General features: G+C 38.5%; 1 protein-coding gene across 8 annotated transcripts in view; it reads right to left on the reverse strand.

Moving 5' to 3' along the window:
* Nucleotides 1-19854, reverse strand: part of FRMD6 (FERM domain containing 6) — a 264333-nt gene that overhangs the window by 22962 nt on the left and 221517 nt on the right. For 7 of the 8 annotated variants that reach the window (XM_005685649.3, XM_005685646.3, XM_018054348.1 and 4 more), the window contains 5 exons: nt 15747-15991; nt 9702-9792; nt 5777-5880; nt 4752-4828; nt 2191-2377 (listed from right to left, as the gene is read on the reverse strand). In XM_005685649.3, coding sequence (XP_005685706.1) covers nt 2191-2377; nt 4752-4828; nt 5777-5880; nt 9702-9792; nt 15747-15845 — 558 coding nt within the window. In that variant the 5' untranslated portion in view covers nt 15846-15991. The remainder of the gene's footprint in view (nt 1-2190; nt 2378-4751; nt 4829-5776; nt 5881-9701; nt 9793-15746; nt 15992-19854) is intronic. The other variant, XM_018054350.1, reaches the window with a different exon arrangement.

The following is a 19854-nucleotide window of genomic DNA, read 5'->3' on the forward strand; positions in this document are numbered from 1 at the left end:
TCGGCACCCTGGGCGCCATGGCACACTAACTGGGAAGCTCTGCTTTAAAGACCAAGAGTCCATGAGAACCTGACGATAACTAGAGGATGGAAATACTGGCTACTTTTGGTCCCACAGGCACTGCTGTGTAATAGCTTGATGCCCTCTGTGGTTTTTCTTCAACAACTGAAGCACAGTCAGTCCATGAACAAAAGCTTGTATCGAGCACCATGATGTGAAATGCCGAAGAAACAGAAAAGGTTTACACCTGTTCTTTAGGATATCTTAAGAAACACTCAGATTACTGGGTGCAAGAGATAAGCAGAATATTTGAAAATAAAATACTTTTGTTCAGGGTCTTATTGAGCCCAGAGGAAGGGCCCTGGGCACCTAGATAGTCCGTCCAGAGAACACATCTGGGCCGATGAGCAGGAGTAGCCAGGTAAAACAGGGAGGGTGCCTCACTAGCTAAAGAAGCTGCAGGCAGAAAGGCCCAAAGTGCAAAACGACAGGAGTTGTGGAGACACAATAATGCTGAGTGCTGCCGGAGCACAACACACGAGGTGCAGGACAGCCAGAGAGGAAGGTGCAAAATCTGGCAGGGACCATGAGCTGAGAAGTTCCTAGGTCATGTTTGGCACTCAGGCTTTCACTGCAGGTGAAGGTTTAAATCAGAAGCAAAATCGACTTCTCTGCAAGCTGTGAAGTAAAGCCTGGAGCAGCGACAAGTGTCCACTGGTGAGTGCTGACGAGAGCTGGCACCTGGGAAATGGGAGGAATCATGACCTGGGTTGGGGTGGGGATGCAGTAATGTCTAGGAAGTTAACAGCAACAAATATACAAGAGGATTTTATTTCCTAAGTTGAGGGATGGGGAATCAAGGGTTTGTATTAGAGGATGTTCTCCTGATCAGATGGGGCAAGGTAAAAGAAGAGTGTTAAGGAAGAGCCTGAACGAATCTTAAGTTTCTAGGTGACCAGGGCCACTGGCTGAGGTTGTGAACATGGAGCTAGGAGCACACAGAACTGAGGTGGAAGCAGATAATCTGACCTGGGACACTGCGAGTTTGAGGTGCCTATGGGTAAACATCTGACCTACAGACATAAGGGAGAGAAAAGATTCGGGAGGTGCCAGCACATAAGTGGTTGTAAAAAGCATCAATTTGGAGATCTCCTGGGATCGGAGTGACTAAGTGTCAATCACACCAGAGAAACCCAGGAAAAGATGTGAAAAGTGTCCACTGGACTTGGCAACTTACAGGTCACTGGTGGCCTTAAGGACAATGCCATGAGTGGAGGGGCTGGTGAGGAAAGAAGGCAGAGAGATGTTGGTTGAGGAGTACGTGTCGAAGTAAAGATGCTAAAACATCAAATTTACATCACTTTTTCAAGACGCTTTACTGAGAAGGGAAGGAGAGACTGGTAGCTCTTCTTTCCCTCCCTCCTTCCTCCCCTGAAGATAGGAAGGTGTGAACTGAAGTATGTTCTAACTTAAGAGGAGCTAGTTCGAGTAGAGGCTGAAGATATAGAAGAGAGAGATGCCTCAGCAGAGACCTGGAGGAAGAACGGGAAGTGATGTCAGCAGAGTACGGTGGAGGAAGGGTGGCTGAGACAGTCAGTGCTCAAATAACCTACATTTTCTTGCTGAAGGAAGGGGGTGGCTCCTCTTTTGATGGTGAAGGAGATGGTGGTCAACACAAGCTGTTCACTTATATTTGTTTTCTCAGCACAGGAAAAGTTGTGAATGACGTCACTTTTTAAAGAATAGTGTTTTCCTCCTACTGAGGGGGAAAAATGCTGCTTGAATTGAGAGTAAATAAGAAAGTCAAGGCCGAGTAAATCTCAAAAGAAGGCTGACAAATTCCCAGTTCCAGCATCTTTAGGATGGAGAGCCATCCTCTTCCTCATTACCTACGTACAGGTCGAGTTGGTGGAGAGACTGTGTGTGCCACGCTCTCAAGTGTGGAAAGTGTACCCGGGTGTCATGGAGGGTGTGTGGGCCATCAAACACCTAGCTTCCCAGGTCTCGAAGCTGCATGAGCAGCTTGACCCCTCCTGGCCGCTACTGGTTTCTTTGTCAGTGCCATGGCGCCTCGCAATGTGTCTGACACAGAGGGTAGACATTTTAGGGGTCGACATGCCTCTACCAAACTGCAACAATGAACTAGAGATGTGCTAGAGAAAATGCTTTAGATCTGAAAACAGTGCCTACCCAAGATGGGAAGTAAGCCTCGGGCTCAAAGTATTTTCCATAGTGCTTATTCCTTTTGAAGTTCCCAAGATCAGCCTGCAGTGCAAAGGCTGCCAGCAGGAAGTAGGCCTCCTCTCGGAGCACACACTGCGAATGAAGAACTTGTTTTCTCAGGTGCCAGTAATAATAGTATCTTGCTGCTCTGTCACTAGGAAAATAAAAGAAAGCGGAACTCACATTTTGACAGAACAATCTAAATGCATATAAACAGAGCGCAAATCCTGCTGCCCATCTGGGGACGGGAGCTCTTCTGCTCTGCCCCCTCCTGCTCCCCTGCCTCACTTGCTGGAGAGGGGGAGGCTGTGTCAATGCCTGATTGCTGCCTGATTGCTGCTTCCCTCAGGCCTCAGGGAGACAGGACCTCAGGCCAGAGGACCCAGACTGCAAAAGCAACATTTCCTGAGGCCTGCGGCATTCGATTCATTCAGAGGATGGAAACAAGATCTGAATCACGCCACTCCAATGTGGTAAATAAATACTACGTTGAACAAGTATTAGAAGAGAAATCTAGGCATTCATTGTCTGTATTAAAATAACTTTGCTACCATGATGCTGCACATACATAAATAAGGACAAATCTGGGGACAATCCTGGTTTTAATGTCATGCGTCCTTTTTTGTTTTGTTTTTCATTTGAGCAAATTACAAATACATTAGGCCCTTTAAAAAATATTTCTATTTATATGCTCTACTAGAAAAAATTTGCTTGACTATAGTTTTTTTCCCTCTAAAAATGAATGAACTGAAAACTCTCTTAAAATCCTTTTTTTTTTAAAAAATTAAGCAGATGTTACTTTATGGGTGTGCTTTTATAGGTACATGCCACAAAATCATGATAGTCCTCACAAACAGAAACAGTAATAGTGCACTCATTACAATCTGTTGAGGTCAGAAATAAATATAGTCCCCATTAAATACACAAAAGAGTGCTGACTGGGTAAAAACATAGTCAAGCTCCAAAAAATGTCACAGGCAAACAGGACACCTCTGTGATCAAAGTAAAAATGCAAGGGGAAAAAAAATGTGTGTGTTTGTGTTATATATTTAATGAGTATTTGCCTCCCTATTATTTTAGGTTGAATGTTTACCTGAGATTCATAGCTCATTAGTTGATGATAATAAAAACATATGGGTTTATTTTAACCAAGATCATGTTTAAGAATAAAGAATTTAAAAATAAAACATTTATGTAATTTTTTCCCCTTGGGACAGAGTACTTTTTAGAGCACTTCTTTGTATAATGCTGAGTACACAGCGTTTGGACTAGCTCATCACTGGAGAAAAGGGCAGAAGTATAGGGGTTAATGAAACATTCATTAGTCCCAGGGGGCTAATTAGTGGCTCAATACTATATTTTTCTTCTTTCCAGCACATTCCATTCCAATTAAGTACACTGAGTAAAGATTTTATACAAACTGAGAATAACTAAAAAGGTTTCTCTGCCTTTAAAAACATCCTTTATGGGCTCATATTTTTTACTTTTTAATTTGCATATGGCAATAATATAAATATTAAGAGCAAATCTCAGATTCAACTCATTAGTTAAATGTATCTTTGTCCCTTTTACATGGGGTTTCTCAAAATTTAAAAATAAGTAAGTGAAACACAGAGTTCACATTTCTATTAATTTCTACCAGGTGACAAAATCACCTCTGAAAGTCTTCCAGCACTGAATCCTTGTATATAAGTGTTAATCTGAGCTTCTGAACTGGTGACTTCTGGGTCTGTATCATGTGTAGAGTAGTATTCAGGCACCCACCTCCAGAAAAGGAATGTTACCTGCCCTTGCTGAACTGCATCTAAGATTCTCACAGGATAGCTCCATTGGGTGTAATCTTAGCTTTAAAGATACTGCCAAGAACAGAAGCAAGACCCCAAAGGTGAAAAGAAAACCAGGCGATATAAACACCCATGCATTTTTATAGGACAGAGTTCTCGCTGCTGTCCCTTTTCTTACCCCACCACCAGAAAAGAATACAATGCATTAACCAACCTCTCCTCTTTTCACAAAAGTGCTAGTTCTTCCTTAAAGGAAGTACCTTTTCAGTGACTGATCTGTTATAGAAAATGTGGAGTAGAGAAAATGTGAGCTGTGATACTGTTAACAGCTTCACTGATAGTCTAACATTACCACTCGTTCATCAACAAGTATGTATTGAGTGTCTACTGTCACCTCTGTTTCAGGGACTGAAGATACATGTGTGTGCAAAAGTGTTTTTTTTTTTGAAACCCCTGTTCTTGGGACTTCCCTGATGGTCCAGTGGTTAAGACTCTGTGCTCCCAATGCAGCAGGTCCAGGTTTGATCCCTAGTCAGGGAACTAAGATCCCACAAGCTGAAACTCAGAGCTTGTGTGCTGCAGCTAAGATCCTGTGCAGCCAAGTAAATTAATTAAAAAAGAAAATCTTCTCTTTTATATTCTAGCAGGTGGAGAACAACAATAAACACAAGTACTTTATTTGATACGTTAGAAGATGAGTACTGTGGAAAATGAAAGGTTTGGAATTTCTCGTTGTCCTCATACCTGATCAATCGGCCATTTTCCACATAATACTGCACACGGAAGTGGATGATCATAGGAGGTCCAAACTGATCAATTCCCTAAACAAAGACACGTGTAAAAATCAGGCTGTTCTTAGTTACTTCAAAAGTGGGTTTCAAAAACAACAAATATCATTTTTAAGACACCTTTTAAACACTGAAAGGTTTGATTTACTTCTAATGAGTAGGGGCGTCCAGGAGGTATAAAGTTGTCCATGCAGAAACAGGAAGTTATAAAGCATCATCACTATCTGATACTCATTCACTGTAACACCAGTGACAACATAAGGGAAGATAAAAATAAATGCCAGTGGAAAGTTCTAGCTGAGATCCAGCTCCTCTCCCAGCTCTGTCCCCTGTGGTGACCATTTGCTCCTCATTACAATGTTCTCCTGTTCCTCTGACATTCCACATACCAAATTCTAACATGCTGTTTGTTTATTTAGACATTCATGTTCCTTACTTTGTAGTTGGCTTTGAAGTAGCCTTCAGTTTACTCCAAGAATTCTTAAATACAAATCGGAGGATCAAGGATTACACACTGGGGATTATTACTGTTTTGTGAGGGTGATCTCGAGAACACTAGGTAAGTTCCTAGTGAACGCTCTCCTATGCAAATGCAAGGCACGGGTTCAATAAAGTAATAAAATATCAATGTAAAGATAGTAAAAGCAGATTTTAAAATGACTAATAATTTCTAGACAGTTTTGACAACTAATGTGGCTAAAGAAGACGAACAAATACTTTCCCCATGATTTTCATTTCAAAACATTATCCCAAGGTTATGGAAAAGTTATTGTCTAATATTATTTTAGCAGATGTTAAAAATCTTTTGCTACATGCTATAAGCTATTAATCCTTCACTAATGTGATATTTTAGAACTTATAATTCATATCCCTTTCCAAATCTTTACTATATAAAGTGTTAAGATGTTTTCCTAATGTATAACAGCTAAAATAAACCTTTTTTAAAAATCAAAATAATTTTGCTGATAAATGTAATCTCACCCAAGTGACTTCGTATTGTCGTACCTTGCTGGCCTCTTTCTTCCATTCTTTTGGACAATACTTATAAAGCTTTTGTGACAACTCCATATACACGTGTTCATTATCTGCACATTAAAAAAAAAAAGGAGACCAGGTGATAAAGGATAGATTTTTTTTTAAAGAAAAGAATATACAAAGAAATGGGTTTTTCAAAAAAAAAGCCTCAGGCTTTCTGAATGTACTCTAAACACACATATCACCAAGAAAACTGAAAACATAAAAAGATATAAGGTTCTGTGAGATAGCTATTAATGACATTATTATTTTGCTTTTGCAATACAGAACATGTATCATTGAAAATGTTAACATTTAGAAGAAATATTAGATTCCTATTCTTGCTTTTACTTAGTTTCCATGGTCATCATAACTTATAGTTTAACCTCCAACACTGTGGTATTACTCAGTCTTAGAAAAACATGCTTTTGTTTGGTTCACAGAGGAGCCATCTCATAAGCGCAAAGTAATAAAAAAGGGCAGAAACAGCATCTTACTTGCTATGTAAGAAACTAAAAAAAACTGATGATAACCGATTTGTTTCCAAGTGAGGAGCTTGACCCATGTGTTTTGTGAAGAGAAGTCTCTAATACTATTCCTTCTCTGTGCTATCCACATAAAACACAGAATGACAAAATGATAAAGCGTTACTTGCTCTGCTTTTGGGGTTGATCTTGTGGGAAGAAAAAAATAATCTTATGCAAAACAAGAATGGATGCCAAAATATTTCTTCAAGGGAATGATGTTCTTAAGATGAGCAGAAAATAAGACTGCTAAGTAACTCATGTAAAAATGACCTAAACGTGAAAACTAGCTGGTAAAAAGGGTAAAAATTTTCAGATTTCCCAAATGGACTCTTTTAAAGAGAGAGATTTCATATGAAAAGTATTCCTATCTTGTACAAAGTTTTCAAAAAAGTTTTTTTAAACTCCTTCACCATCACCCTGGGGTCATGCTCGTGGAAAGTCCTGCATAAAAATGTACTTGTTGTGGAAGGAAAGTGTCTCTCTTTGACTACTCCAAGAATAACACACGCCCACACTGTCACTCATGACTGAATATTGGAGTTTGACAGAACAAGTCAAACGTTTGACTAGAATAGGAAGGGTAAAGCCACTCTTTGTCAATGAATGTCATAATAAGTCAACTAAGTGTGGATGAAAGGGGCAAAGAAGTCCGAGAGATAAGAAGATGCTACTAAAATCTATCACATGAACTAAAATCATCTCCCATTTCTACTATGTTACCAATTAAACATGAAATGGACAAGATCAGACAACCTTCCTGTTGAAACTGATTTGTTTTCGCCTTGCGTTCCTGTCTGAAGAAACAACATAATGAATAGAACTGAGACTGCTCGCCATAATGGCACAAGCATAGTTTTTTAAACTACCACTGTGTTTCTACCATCTGGCAGTTTGACCAGAGCTGTATACTTTCTCAAGCACATATCAGTCCTGCAAAGCAGGGAAAACTAAAATGGAGAGAAGGCAAGGGACATGTCTAAAGCCACACAGCTAGCTAGTGGTAGAACCTGAATCAGAACCAGGTCATCTGACGCCTGTTCCAAAGTTATTGCACCATCCTGCAATCTCTCTTCTAAAAAACACATGTCAAAAACTCTTATTTTGAAAACCAAGGAAACATTTTATGAGACTGACTTGCTGAACAGCAAAGATCAACAGTCTGCCTGTAGTTGAAGTAAGAAGAATTAACTCTGTAGGGCATCTTATTTCCCCCAGGCTCTTCCTTGACAGAATGACTGAGGTGTGTACTAATATGAATATGGAGCTGAGCATTTGTTTTTACTGCTTCCACTATCACAGGAAGAAACTGAAGAGCAAATGGTTGGTTCCTTTCTTCTTTTCTTTAAATATAAATTTATTTATTTTAATTGGAGGTTAATTACTATACAATATTGTATTGATTTTGCCATACATCAACATGAATCCGCCACGTGTGTACATGTGTTCCCCATCCTGAACCCCCTCCCACCTCCCTCCCCATAACATCCCTCTGGGTCATCCCAGTGCACCAGCCCCAAGCATCCTGTATCCTGCATCGAACCTAGACTGGCGATTTGTTTCCTATATGATATGATACATGTTTCAATGCCATTCTCCCAAATCATCCCACCCTCGCCCTCTCCCATAGAGTCCAACAGACTGTTCTTTACATCTGTGTCTCTTTTGCTGTCTTGCATAAGGGGTTATCGTTACTATCTTTCTAAATTCCATATATATGCGTTAGTATACTGTATTGGTGTTTTTCTTTCTGGCTTACTTTACTCTGTATAATAGGCTCCAGTTTCATCCACGTCATTAGAACTGATTCAAATGTATTCTTTTTAGTGGCTGAGTAATACTCCATTGTGTATATGTACCACAGCTTTCTTATCCATTCATCTGCTGATGGACATCTAGGTTGCTTCCATGTCCTGGCTATTACAAGCAGTGCTGCAATGAACATTGGGGTACATGTGTCTCTTTCATTTCTGGTTTCCTTGGTGTGTATGCCCAGCAGTGGGATTGCTGGGTCATAAGGCAGTTCTATTTCCAGTTTTTTTAAGGAATCTCCACACTGTTCTCCATAGTGGCTGTACTAGTTTGCATTTCCACCAACAGTATAAGAGGGTTCCCTTTTCTCCACACCCTCTCCAGCACTTATTGCTTGTAGACTTTTGGATAGCAGCCATTCTGACTGGTGTGAAGTGGTACCTCATTGTGGTTTTGTAAATGAAGCAACTGACAAAGAACTAATCTCAAAAATATACAAGCAACTGCTGCAGCTCAATTCCAGAAAAATAAATGACCCAATCAAAAAATGGGCCAAAGAACTAAACAGACATTTCTCCAAAGAAGACATACAGATGGTTTCTTTCTTCTTGATGTGTTCCCTGTTCCATGGTCTCTGGCCTCTTCAGAGTGGTCTTTTTAGATAAATGAAAACAGCTCACATTTCGGAGCTGAACTTATTGATCAGCTCATCATAATACACTTTCCAATTTGGGAGATCTGAGCATTTTATGGTACTAACCAGATTCTCAAGATATCATAAACCTTTAAATTGAAACCAATTTCAGTAGTGGAAAATAATTCATGTCCAAACACAAAATACAGCTACATTTCACAAAAAAAGTTTCCTTGAAAAACTGAGCAAAGATCTGAAAGGTTTTGTGGCATCTAGAAGACTAAATTAGAGAAATTTTAAAGTATGATTTGAAAGAAAAAAGTTTTAAGGAATGGCTACACTTAAACTCTGGGAACTTAACTCTAACTACGGTGTCACTGGCATAGAAAACTTATACGGAGCCCTTTACTTGAAAATCTTCTCCATGTAAAGTATACAGAAGAAACTGATCCCATATCTCCAAGTTATATGTTTTGACTGGAAAAAAAAGAGAAGGGATAAAGGAAGGAAAAAAAGAAAATAAGAGTAATTAATAGATCATTTTGTTATACTATATCTTCAACAGTAAGAGAATTGGAATAGAGAAAAGTCAGGTTTATTATGTCTACATGTCTTTTAATGTCAAAAATTACAAAACAAATTAAATTACAAAAATAACCAAGGTAATTTCCTATAGTGCAAAGAAACAAAAATCAAGTTGGGTTCATTAAAACATAAAAGAGCAAATGCATAAAATCTAGACTTGTAAAGAGGAACCAGTTTTTGAGTTCAAACGATAATAAATTCAAGACCTAAAATTCTAAATCATAGAAGAAATACACAACAGTTGAGTTTAAAATATGAATACTAGATTAAAAGCCATGATTACAAGTACTTTGACAATCACAATTACATAACAATATGCTCAATTAATTACAGCTATAAAATGCCATTTCCTTAAGGACAGTTGGCTAACTCCATCAGAGATGGGCCTGAGACTTACTTTGTATAACACTGAGTCCAAAGAGGTGACAGTCCTTTAGCCTGAGTAGGTCACACACCTGGACCAGTAACTGGTGACACAGAATTTTGACCTATGGGAAAAAAGACAAAAATAAAACAAACACAACTTAATAATTCAGCCAAGTCCAAACAGTGAGCCATAACCAGGCAATGTAATGCATCCTAAATATATGCCGAATGGACAAGCTGACACTAGCAAAACAACAGTTGGTTTATGGAAACCACTACAGCTGTTTCAGTAACGATGATCACAATAGAAATTTCTACAACACGGTGATCAAGTACCAGTGCAATCTGTACAAGACTCACAAATCCTAGGACACATGGACAAGGCCTTACTCCATAGCCATGGTGCACGATAAATATGTATTTCAGAAGGAAACCAAAATAATCTAATCAAATGATCGAAATTATTAATTATCAAAATTACTAATTTGGCAAGTATTTTTACAAGGAACGTTTTCGTCATGGTGGTTTAAACAAAATGCTCATATACCACACAATGAGTGAATACCTAGCTTTTATTTACTTTAATCAATCACTTTCATTGACATATCTTTTAAGTACTAAACCAGGTTCTTTTCTGAGTCCTAGTTATAATAATAAAATCATGTTAATTTGGAACATGGAGTTAAGGTTAAGTTATTCTGAAAAGTCACATGCTGAAAGATAAAACAGTCTTTAAAAGACACAGTTTTATTGACTTTTCAAATACTGAATGAAGTATTTTGGGGGACACATAATTGTAATGAGTCTGCCTTGTTGAACTCAGAATCACTAAAGCTTATCGGTGTTGGGATTGACATTGAGACCATATAGGTCAATTTCTTCATTTGACAGACATATAAAAGAAAACCCAGAGAGCCTGAAGTCATATAGTTAGTATTAACAGAGAGAGTAACTCAGAACTTTGCTCATTTGTGTATTATAATATTTTTGTATGTAAATATTATTAAAATATGTGCAGCCTAACAGTTCATTATATTATGTGTGACATTTCCCCTCATATTTGTACTAGTAACTTGCAACTTCTTTCTTCAATAATCATGCCAGTTACAGTTTTAATGATTACAAATCTTAAATTAGTTAACTTTGAATTAATGATTTTATCATACTTTAATATATAAATTAGATTCAGAAAATAAAACATGTTGAGATCTCTTAATAATTGAAAGTCAAACAATTCAGAATGGTGACAATGTCAACTGGAGTAAGAAAGACAGGTTTATGGCTCTTTTCCACATTCACTATTAATGTGAATAGTGAATTCACAGTGGCTCAGCAGTAAAGAAACCGCCTGCAATGCAGAAGGCGCAGGTTCAATCCCTGGGTTGGGAAGATCCCCTGGGGGAGGGCATGGCAACCCACTCCAGTGTTCTTGCCCGGGTAATCCCACGGACAGAACAGCCTAGTGGGCTGCAGCCCATGGGACTGCAAAGAGTCAGACACATCAAGAGACTGAGAACACAGGCAATCTAAAGCACCTTATCCACTGCTGCTTCTGCTGCTAAGGTGCTTCAGTTGTGTCCGACTCTGTGCAACTCCATAGACAGCAGTCCACCAGGCTCCCCCGTCCCTGGGATTTTCCAGGCAAGAACAGGGGAGTGCATTGCCATTTCCTTCTCCAATGCATGAAAGTGAAAAGTGAAAGTGAAGTCACTGAGTTGTGTCCAACTCTCAGCGACCCATGGACTGCAGCCTACCAGGCGCCCCCATCCATGGGATTTTCCAGGCAAGAGTGCTGGAGTGGGGTGCCATTGCCTTCTCCACCTTATTCACTAGAAAGTGCAAAAAGGATTTATGTAAGGCCAAATAGCACCGCTTCAGCTGTTTAGAAGCAACAGGAATTCCGTGAAGCCAGGACAATGTCTTATTTTATACTCAGAATATACAGCAGGCATTCAATAAATGTCTGATGAATGAAAGCCAAGGACCTGATTTCCTGTGGGTTTCTTACCTTCCTTCTGGTCCATGACTACAGACTACAGTACTCTGGCCCACTGAGCAGATCATTTAATACTGCGCCACTCAAGAATTTGTGTCAATACACAGTCCACCAACACCACTGAGGGGATACATTTGCCAACAGGAAATCAGTGTCACCTTCATTCACTAAAAAGACTTTGGATTTGAGTTCTGTATTACTGAAACTACACTTTATAAATAAGCTTAAACAAAGAAAATGATAAAGTAATGGGAAAAGTATTTAAGGTTAAATAAAACTGAACTATATACTAGAAATTTGAGACTTAAAGAAGTCTAGGACTTTAATCTTTAGCTTTGACTGTATTTTAAAATGTCATATACAAAGTACTTTGGATAAAATATGATTAAAAAGTTAAAAGAAAAATTCCAAACCACACGCTGTATACAAAATAAACTATGTTGTACCTCCGTATAACTGTTGTTCAAATAATCTCCATACATCCATACATCCTATATAATTATTATTGTTCCACTAGTTTTAAATCAAGTATCTGGAGCATAATAAAGCTCTTTAACAACGATCAAGGAAAGACAATGCTCCTATTTAAAAACTGCAAGTAAGTAAGGCTGTGGCTCTGAAGTCTTACCTACTGTGAAAACAATTTTGAATTTTTTGCATTTGCATATTATGAGTCTTGAAGGCTATGTTTTAGTTGACTAAAAATTTTCAAGTTCTTTAATCTTCAGGAGCAATAGGAACTTTAAAAGGTGCCATAGACTATGAGGCATTAGGGATAAGAATGAAAGCATTATCTAAAAATATACTTTGTATGGAACTTTTTAATAGAAACAGCATCTAATTCTCAGTGTCAATGGCTTGTTGAGCAAGAATGTCTAAAATATATTACAGAAAAAGAATTGTTCGCTCTCGTCTCAGTGAAGAGATATCTCTTAGCCACAGTTTATATCACTTAAAAATTTTGTGACTCCTACATTAACATAACTTTATTTCCAAAAATTTCCAAGTTTCCATATTTAATATCTGATGATTAAAATAATTTAGAACAATCCCTATTTTTTCAATTCATGGAAAATAAAAAATGATCAAAACTACATTTACCCCATGCAGAAAGGCAATATTCTATCAATTACACTTCTCAGGGAATAAATTTTCTTCATTTAAAAAAAGTGTTTAGAAATGAGTTTTAAAAAGGAGACCATTAATGAAAGTTTTTGTTATAGTTAATCTGTTCTACCACAACTCTACAAACATCATTGCTATTTTCTGAAGACAAAAATGACACTTTGTAGAAAATGACAGGCCTTTGGCAGCCCTGGTTGGCTTTGTAGCAGTGAGGGGACCCCAAGCTACTTAACCCAGTTCCTTCTCCTCCCTCCTTTGGTCCAGCAGTTTGCTTGCTAATGAGGAGTCGACATGGCAGGGCTTTCCATGTACCCTGGAATAAGAACAGGTCTACATGGTGTTCAGAAGTTGAGTTTCATTAATAGAATGAGCATACAGCTCAAAGAAATGAAAACAAGTGCTACTCTATTAAGTGCTCACTCACTGAGGCCACACACGGCCATAAGCATGTAAGCATCTTATGTCTTTATATCCTCACAATGTCCCTGTGAGGAGAGCAGATTATTTTCACTTTATAGAAGAGGAAACCAAAGCAAAGAACTACTTTGCCCAAGGTTGCAGATGTGAAGTAGGGATTTCAGCATAGATCCCTGTGTCCCACCCTAGACTTATTAGATCAGCACCTCCAAGGAGTGGAGTCCAATAGTCTGAGTACTTACCAAGCTCTCCAGATAATTTTTTAGACATCAAGTTGTAAAATCACTGATCTATAGGAACAAATGGATTGCCTGTCAGTCTGTTCTCCATAACTATCTTCCTCAACTGAGATTTCAGTATAAATTAATTTCTTAGAAAATTATAGCCAGCTCCTAGTATTCCTCACGAAATAAGATTAGTCTTCCTTCTAGCTTACCTGAGGTCAGTAAGATTTTGTTCCATATACTGTATGTGTGTGCACACATATGAACACATTTAGACATATTCGACCAGGTGAAAAGGCAGAAATGGAACTGAGAGAAGTTTCTTAAGTGCTTATACTATATGTTTATGTATATTTAAAAATTTTAGTTGATACCTTCTCTATATAACTGTTCAGAGAACTTAAACAACATATTCATGTATACATGTAAATTATCTTTTAATATATTCTGACAGTGCCCATACTGAAGAAGAGAGATAATGTTGCCAATTTTAACTAGGTTTTAAAAACCAAATGCTGGAATAATAACAGTTTATCACTTCACACATCCAAAACAACTTTGGGTAATCTGAGTATAAAAGAGCTAAATCAATAGAAATTCTGCCTAAGAGACTGATAAAATTCACTCAATAGGCAGGTTTGATACTCAGACAATTCCTTTAAGCAAAAACAAGGCTACATTAGTAAATCAAGGAACTCTGGTGATTGACAGAATGAAACCAAAATAATTATGATAAGCAGAATCTTTTCCTCTAAATTTTTAATGGAGCTATTTAAATGTCATATAGCTTCAGTATAACATTTAGAAATATTCTTTTCATATGGCAATTGGGTTAAAAATACAGTAGCAAGAAGAATTAACTCAAGGCATGAACTAAGGAAATTTTTCCCTTAATTCCAACAGAATACAAAGAAAGAACATGAAAGCTGACAACAGGGAGGGGGTGACAAATGCTAGGCATGACTGTGATCAGTCATGCCTGTGCAGCAGTCTCTACCCAAGCTCAACACAGGCATACATCATGATTCACAGTCCATTTCCAGGTGTAAGTCCAGACATGTATATACATGTGTGTGTGCTCAGTCGCTAAGTCACGTTCGACTCTTAAGACTCCATGGACAGTAGCCCGTGAGGCTCCCCCGTCCATGGGATTCTCCAGGCAAGAATACTGGAGTGGGTTGCCATTTCCTCCTCCAGGGTTTCTTCCCGACCCACGGGTTGAACCCATGTCTCCCACACTGGCAGGCTGATTCTTTTACCACTGAGCCACCTGGGAAGCCCATATACGTATGTGTATATACATAAAATGTTCACGACTGTTTTATTTGTAATACCTCCAAAACTTAAAATAACCTAATACCCATTAATAATAGCTGGAGAAGAAATTAGGCATACTCATACAATGAAATATAATAATGAAAAAAAGAATTACTGTCACATGCAATAGCATGGATAACTTTCACAGGCCAAATATTGAGTATATAAAATATAGGCAGATATAAAAGTGAGCACACCACATAATTTTAGCTGCATGAAATTCAGAAATAAAAAAATTACCCTATGGTGATAGAAGTGGAAATAGAGATTACCTTTTGGTAGAGATTATTGATTAGGAGGGATCACAAAAGATCTTTCTGAGGCACTAGAAATCTACTGTATCTCAAGCTGAATGATGGTTACTTGGATGTACACACTGGGGAAAAGTCAGAGCTGCACACTTGATATTCCTATACTCTGCTGTAAGTAAATTATAACTCGACTTTAAAAGTAAAAACAAAAGAGAAAAAGTATTATATTCCTCAATGTCCAGGTTAACTAAGAGAGTTAACTCCAGCTCATCAACCATAAGCAAGTTTAGTGGGCAAATACACAGCCTATTCTTGAAATTGGCTAGACTTAGGCTGCAGCCTACCATCAAAACAATGATCAAGATGCATGTTAAAAAGTCAGCAATTATGTATTACCATTTCATGCGTGTAGGTGACAACTCAAAAACATTTAAAAAGCAAACTCAGATAGCCATAAAAATTATATTTCAATAAAAGTTTTTTTAAAAAGCAAAGTGTTTATTTTTCTATATATAATATAGTAACAGATATTCTCTACTTTTACCAGACAAGAGAATGCCAAAGACAGCTGAACTTCAGCTATCATTCAAATTTATACCTGTGTAGACAGCCTTAATACCCCAATTCTCCAGCATTATTAACAGTCTCATTCTGTGAGGATCTGATCATTAGCCAAGTCATAATTTGAATGTGGCTACTAGTGGGAACATCATCATTTAAACATTTCTAAAGTAGGATCTACTCACATTTATGATGATGTTCAGAGATTCATCATTAGGAAGGAAAATACACACACTCCGGCGGTCCTGCATGACTCTGTTGTTATGGAAGTTCAATTTGTTCATTGTGTTGTGGGCTCTCTAGTGGTCAGGGCTGGGCTCCGAGTCCTCGGCAATTCCTCTGGTTCCGAGCACTCCAAAGCCAAACTCTGCTCCTCATCACACTCCCTACAGGAGAAGCATCGTGATATTCGACTACGTAGGTTTCATAGCTGTGAAGAAAAGAAAGTCCAAAAGGAAGGAGGTTGTGAATGAAGATGGCAAGATTGGTGAATAGACAGACGGCGAGAGGAGCTGCAGCAGGACAGGGCACAGCGCGTCTCACAGTGAGGCCGGCCTCGTCTAATCCCTGAGAACACATGGGCACGTACTCTGTACTTTGCCCACTACCAAGTGTTTTAAAAGTTACATTCACAGTCATGAATTTAACATAAAGCCAATGAGTGTCTCTACATTCAAGGTGGTACTGTGTACTGCAGGGCTTTCAAAAGCAGAGCCTGCCTTTGAGAAATTTCCAGTCTCGTATGGAAGGGTTGTGGAATAAACGAACAAAATGACAAAGCAGCAATAACAACACAATTCTCAATCCCTCTCCTTTTTTTCTTCCATTACAATCAAACTCAAAGAAATTTCTTGGATCTTACACTATATTCCTTCTTCAACCACTGTGGTCTGGCTTCCATTTCCTTCTTCTAACCAGCATGGCTTTGCCACAGGAAGCCAGTGATCTCAAGACCATGAGGAGAAACCATAGCATTCACTTTGATTGACCTCAGTATGTACAACACTTACTGAGGCTGTTAAGTCCTCCTTACAACCTTTTTCTCCCTGAGTTTTTATGATGCTGCCCTCTCTTCTCATTCTCTAACCTGACAATGCAGTTATTTCACCAACCAGTTAACACATAGAAATAACATGATAGTATATAATAAATATTTGTATTTATTTTATATGGTAGATTTTGGATACTTTTCATATCTAACCGGTTTATTAAACCATGTAATTTTACTTTTAAAATTCTCTCAGATATTCAGTGTAAACAATTTTGCTTGCAAGCTATAAAGACTTAATCACCAATTTTCAATAACCACACTTTTTATTTCTGTCTCATGTCTCACTGCATTGGCAAGACTTTAAGAATAATTTTAAAACATTGGTGGATATTTTCTACTTTTAATGAATGTGTCTAGTGTTTCATATATTATTCCTAATACAACACTATTCAACCAAGGTATGTTAAGGCAACTTGCCTGTCAAACCAGTAGTAATCATTTATATTGTTCCTTTACAGCTACATTTGCAGGATATGTAGGAATTTCCAGGAATATGGATTAGTTTTATCAGGCAGAAAGCATAACCATATAGTTTTAATAGAAGAGCTATTATCACTGCTCATATAAATCAAACCATAAATGAGGCAGAATCTTGGCTTATTTGTTTAAGGTGCAATGTCCATCTGTTACAGCAGGAAGACAGGAGAGAATATACTCTTAGATGGCACCGTAAGTAAATGTAAACTAGTATTTATTTTTTTAAAGTATAAATAAAATACCATCCATCAGGGAGCTACTCAAATCTAAGTAAAAACATATACAGTATTTCCTTAGGAAGGAGACCAAAAGCCCCTTAGGAGTATTCTACATTTCTTAAAGCATAATGGCAATTGTTTCATATTAGGCTGTAGCCAGTACATCACCCTATAGTGTCACCAGAGGTCAGTGCTACAGTTCTCCCCAGTATGGGAGGGCTAGAATGGTTAGCCTATGTGTTCTATGAACACAAACTAACTGCACTTCAAATCCAACCATTCAGCTGTAGAATGCACACTTTAAACAATTCTAAAGCAAAGAAAGCCATAAGTGAACCATGCAAAGAAACAGAGGAAAATAATAGAATGGGAAAGACTAGAGATCTCTTCAAGAAAATTAGAGATACCAAGGGAACATTTCATGCAAAGATGGGCACAATAAAGGACAAAAGCATTATGGACCTAATAGAAGCAGAAAATATTAAGAAGAGGTGGCAAAAATATACAGAAGAACCATACAAAAAAAGGTATAAATGACCCAGATAACTATGATGGTGTGATCATTCACTAGAGCCAGATATCCTGGAGTGTGAACTCAAGTGGGCCTTAGGAAGCATTACTACAAACGCAGCTAGTGGAGGTGATCGAATTCCAGCTGAGCTATTTCAGTCTTAAAAGATGATGCATTAAAGTCCTGCATTCAGTATGTCAGCAAATTTGGAAAACTCAGCAGTGGCCACAGGACTGGAAAAGGTCCGTTTTCATTTCAATTCCAAAGAAGGGCAGGGCAAAGAATGTTCAAACTACCGCACAATCGCACTCATCTCACACACTAGCAAAGTAATGCTCAAAATTCTCCAAGCCAGGCTTCAACAGTACTTGAACTGTGAACTTCCAGATATTCAAGCTGGATTTACAAAAGGCAGAGGAACCAGAGATCAAATTGCCAACATCTGTTGGATCACAGAAAAAGCAAGGGAATTCCAGAAAACATCTACTTCTGCTTCCCTGACTAAGCTAAAGCCTTTGACTGAATGGATCACAACAAACTGTGGAAAATTCTGAAAGAGATGGGAATACCAGGCCACCTTACCTGACTCCTGAGAAATCTGTATGCAGGTCAAGAAGCAACAGTTAGAACCGGACATGGAAGAACGAACTGGTTCCAAATTGGGAAAGGAGTATGTCAAGGATGTATATTGTCACCTTGCTTATTTAACTTATATGCAGAGTACATCATGAGAAACGTTGGACTGGATGAAGCACAAGCTGGAATTAAGATTGCTGGGAGAAATATCAATAACCTCAGATATGCAGATGACACCAAACTTATGGCAGAAAGTGAAGAGGGACTAAAGAGCCTCTTGATGAAAGTGAAAGAGAAGAATAAAAAGGTTGGCTTAAAATTAATGTTCAGAAAACTAAGACTATGGCATCAGCTCCCATCACTTCATGGCAAATAGACGGGGAAACAATGCAAACAGTGAGAGACTTTAATTTTGGGGGGACTCCAAAATCACTGCAGACAGTGACTGCAGCCATGAAATTAAAAGACGGTTGCTCCTTGGAAGAAAAGTTATGGCCAACCTAGATGGCATACTAAAAAGCAGAGACATTACTTTGTCGACAAAGGTCTGTCTAGTCAAAGCTATGGTTTTTCCAGTAGTCATGTATGGATGTGAGAGTTGGACTATAAAGAAAGCTGAGCGATGAAGAATTGATGCTTTTTAACTGTGGTTGGAGAAGACTCTTGAGAGTCCCTTGGACTGCAAGGAGATCAAACCAGTCAATCCTAAAGGAAATCAGTCCTGAATATTCTTTGGAAGGACTGATGCTGAAGCTGAAACTCCGATACTTTGGCCACCTGATGTGAAGAACTGACTCATTTGAAAAGACCCTGATGCTGGGAAACATTGAAGGCAGGAAGGAAGGGGATGACAGAGGACGAGATGGTTGGATGGCATCACTGACTTGATGGACATGAGTTTGAATAAGCTCTGGGAGTTGGTGATGGACAGGGAAGCCTGGCGTGCTGCAGTCCATGGGGTTGTGAAGAGTTAGACACAACTGAGCAACTGAACTGAGAATAACATTCTCAGGCATACTATCTGAGAAATACAGTTCTAAAATAATTTCATAGTCAAATATTATATTTCATGGCAAACATTTTTCCCTATGCATATATTCCAACACTTAGGCCTCCTCTCTGATATTAAATATGAGATATTTAATATGAGTTGCCCTGATAGATCAGTTGGTAAAGAATCCACCTGCAATGTAGGAGACCCTGGTTCAATCTCTGGGTTGGGAAAATCCGCTGGAGAAGGGATAGGTTACCCACTTTAGTATTCTCGGGCTTCTCTTACAGCTCAGCTGGTAAAGAAGTGGCCTGCAAGGTGGTAGACCAGGGTTCGATCCCTGGGTTGGGAAGATCCCCTGGAGAAGGGAAAGTCTACCGACTCCAGTATTTTGTGGAGAATTCCATGGACTGTATAGTCCATGGGGTCACAAAGAGTCGGACACGACTGAGTGACTTTCACTTTTTCT

Source organism: Capra hircus, chromosome 10 (genome assembly GCF_001704415.2).
Source record: "Capra hircus breed San Clemente chromosome 10, ASM170441v1, whole genome shotgun sequence".
In the NCBI taxonomy this organism is placed as follows: Eukaryota; Metazoa; Chordata; class Mammalia; order Artiodactyla; family Bovidae; genus Capra; species Capra hircus.